The 3,251-nt window shown below is 34.5% G+C and overlaps 1 protein-coding gene across 1 annotated transcript; it reads left to right on the top strand.

The window, feature by feature from the left end:
* Positions 1-470: 470 nt before the first annotated feature.
* On the top strand, positions 471-2,976 carry LOC104106921 (FCS-Like Zinc finger 8-like). The gene is made up of 3 exons (XM_033658836.2): positions 471-876; positions 967-1,849; positions 2,533-2,976. Exons 2-3 carry the CDS (start codon positions 1,026-1,028, stop codon positions 2,636-2,638), a joined length of 930 nt encoding a protein of 309 aa, XP_033514727.1. The 5' UTR covers positions 471-876; positions 967-1,025; the 3' UTR covers positions 2,639-2,976.
* The last annotated feature ends 275 nt before the right edge of the window (positions 2,977-3,251 follow it).

Raw genomic sequence — 3,251 nt, 5'->3', positions numbered from 1 at the left:
GTTGCAGCGGTTTAGCCGAGTAGGACTGAGTGCAGTGACTGATCAGTTTTCAATCCAAAAAAGAAAACCCACCACGAATAAACTGCCACATTTTATAATGCCAGACGTTTTCATCTAAACCACTGATTTTCACGCACACGCGCCTCCACTGATTGACCTTTTTCATATTCTTTCTTTTTCTTCATAATTTTTTCTCACAATATTCTGTAATACTCCTTGGGTTGTTTCAAGAAACTGAAACAAGAGTAAAGGGTGGATAAAGGGGGAAAAAAGAGCCTAAAGTGTAGTGGGTTGTGAAAAAGGACAAAAACCCACTACGAGGTAGAGAGTTAAAAAAGTACTACTAATAGGAGCACTAGAACAGTGAATCAGACTTTCTAGACTTTTATTTTATTTTTGGGGGGTATTATTTAATTTTTCTTTTTGTTGAATAACTGCTGATATATATGTTGGTCTTTGTCTGCATGTAAGGCTTTGGGTCTTTATGATGCAAAGAAATCGTTTTGCTGAAATAATACAGTGTGAGGATTCACAAAGAAACAAAAGAGGGGAAAAAGCAAAGTGAGAGAAAAAAGATGACCAAAGACCTCTATAGGCCTTTGTGTGATTATTTTTTTTGTTGCTTGTGTGAATGTTTGGTCTTGATGATGACTATTGAGGTTTCATGTCGGTTCTCAGATATGAGGGATTCTTGCTGAAAAAAAATTGCCCTTTTTTTTTTTTTTTTTTAATCTTTCTCCTCTTCTTTGGATCCTTACTTTATGGTAGAGTTGTAAGTTTCCAAGACAAAGAAAACAGTTTCTGGGGTTGGTTAAAAATTGAATCTTGAGCTTTAGAGTTTATGTTAATGGTGGATTCAAGCTGAAACTAATCAAGGTGTGTATTCTTTGTTGAAAATAAAGTTTGACTTGTTTCTTGATGATCTTGAAGTGTAAAGTTTGAAACTTTGCTTTGATTTTGGTGCAGAAAAAAAAAAGATCTTTGTGCTAAAGAAAAGTTCAAGAATATCCAATAACAAAGTTATAATGGCAGATTATGGTTCTTTACCATCTCCAACAGATAACTGTAGAAAGACCTCTTCCTCTTTTTTTGGTTCACCAAGGTTGTTCACTGGTTTTGCTACAAAGGGCTTTCCTGATACTGAGTCTATTATGAGTCCTACTTCAATACTTGATAGTAGTAAACCTATCTCTGCTTTTAGAAACCCTTTTTGGTCTGATTCTAACTCACACACTCCAAGATCCCCTAAACCAGATAGTAGAGTTCATTGGGAGAAGCTTGACTCAAAAGGGGTTGGTCTTGGCCTTGTTGATGCTCTCATTGATGAAAAATCTGATTCCAAAGAATTGAATCCTGTGAGCAGAATGGTTGTCTTTGGCTCACAATTGAAGATTCAGATCCCTACAACATTGCCTCCCTTTTCTAGTTCCCTTACTGATTCACCACCTTCTCCTGGTGATTTTGGTATAAAGACTAGAAATTCCCAGTTGGGTTCTTTTTCCCCATCTCCTATGAAGAAATCTCCATTTGGGTCCTCAAATTCTAACATGGACATCCCAAATTCACCAGGGGCATTCAGTAGTCTCTCTGCCGCTGAGATGGAGCTTTCTGAGGACTACACTTGTGTCATTTCATATGGTCCAAATCCACGAACCACTCACATATTTGATGATTGCATTGTTGAGAGCTGTTGTGGTGTTGTTAAGTACTCTGCTTCAAGAAAAGAAAATGAGCATTTTCCCAGTCTGCCAATGAGCTATCCCTATCCCTATCCCTCTGGGAGCTTTCTCAGCTTCTGTCACTCTTGCAAGAAAAATCTTGGATTAGGGAAAGACATTTACATGTACAGGTAACCCAAATTTTCTATTTTAAAATTTCAAACTTGCCTATAAGCTATGCTCATATTTTGATCGGTTTATGAGTTTATTAATCTGGTCATGAGGGTGAGATTTTCCCTTTTCATGATTTAATTGTTATTCGAGACTTGTTTTAGTACTGTTTCTTGGGCATGGTAATCTTGACACATCCTTACAAATTTCTTGTAGCATTTAGAGTTTCTCCAAAGGTTCTGTATTCTGTAAAAGACCATTTAAAATAGGAGACTATTTTAAAGTATCTTATATGTTTAAGTTTAATGGTTTATTTTAAAGTACTTGATAATTTCAGTTTATAAGTTTATTAATCTGGCATGACTCATGAGGGTGAGATTTTTGCTTTTCTTTTTCACGACTTAATTGTTGTTTGATACACCTTTTTAGAACAGTTTGCTCTAGGACAAGGTAATCTGGACATTCTCTTTGCAAATTTCTACTAGCATTGAGAATTTCTATTGGGCTCTGTACAATATTATCAGAGACTAAATCTAAAAGTTACCGTAGATGTTAAAGTTTCACACCTTGTTCTGCAATCTTATATTTAGTACCTTAAAGATTAGTAATACATCGATTAAAACTTTTGAAATTTTCCTTTTTGTAAGAACAATATGTGATGCATTATGTCCTGAGTTGTATTTTTGTACTGTGTTCTTTTTAGAGGTGAGAAGGCATTTTGTAGCAGTGATTGCAGATACAAAGAAATGATGTTGGAAGAGGGAATGGATAAACCAGAGACCGATGATGTATATGGTATTATTTCCTGATAGTAACTGAGTCACTCAAGGCTGATGGCAAGTTTTATCTGTAGTAGCAACTTGCAAAAAAGAAGTGAAGGTTTTAGACTTGAGTGACTATTGCAGATTCAAAAACTGTTTTTTGTAAATTGGCATAATTGAATCTGTTTAGATGTATCTGTCTTTTTTTGTTTTTTTGTTTTCGGTTTAGGGGTAAGAAAATGTCTTTGTTGAGGAACAGGAAAGCTGATGAGATAATATTAAACTGATTGATGAATTTTTATTTGAAAGAAAAGATGTAGTAGGTGATTATGTGTCTGACACTACTTTGTATGCTTTTTGAAAGTTTATATAATGATGTTGATTGATGATGTTAGAGTAAAGTTGTTTGGCATTATCTTTGATTATGGTATTATATTATACACTAATCAATCCCATAATAATGCATACATCATCATAACCAATGACCTCAATTGAGTAGATTCTTTTCTCTTCTTTGGGATGTCCTCTTTCATCATTTGTTGATTGGGCAAGTTAAAGCTATTTTGACCAGGCTTTCATATTAGACAATTCAGCTAGAAACTATCATGCTGTAGTATTATACAATAAATTATAAATTATTTTACCTATGCTATTGTTTAAT

This window comes from Nicotiana tomentosiformis, chromosome 9 (assembly GCF_000390325.3).
Source record: "Nicotiana tomentosiformis chromosome 9, ASM39032v3, whole genome shotgun sequence".
NCBI classification, from domain to species: Eukaryota; Viridiplantae; Streptophyta; class Magnoliopsida; order Solanales; family Solanaceae; genus Nicotiana; species Nicotiana tomentosiformis.
The sequence above is the reverse complement of the archived record's forward strand: the minus strand, read 5'-3'. Positions and strand labels throughout refer to the sequence as shown.

Excerpts from the sequence above, each read along its gene's own strand:
- LOC104106921 (XM_033658836.2), top strand. The coding sequence starts at position 1,026 with ATGGCAGATTATGGTTCTTTACCATCTCCAACAGATAACTGTAGAAAG. Across the intron at positions 1,850-2,532 it reads AAAGACATTTACATGTACAG|AGGTGAGAAGGCATTTTGTA; the intron begins GTAACCCAAATT and ends TGTTCTTTTTAG.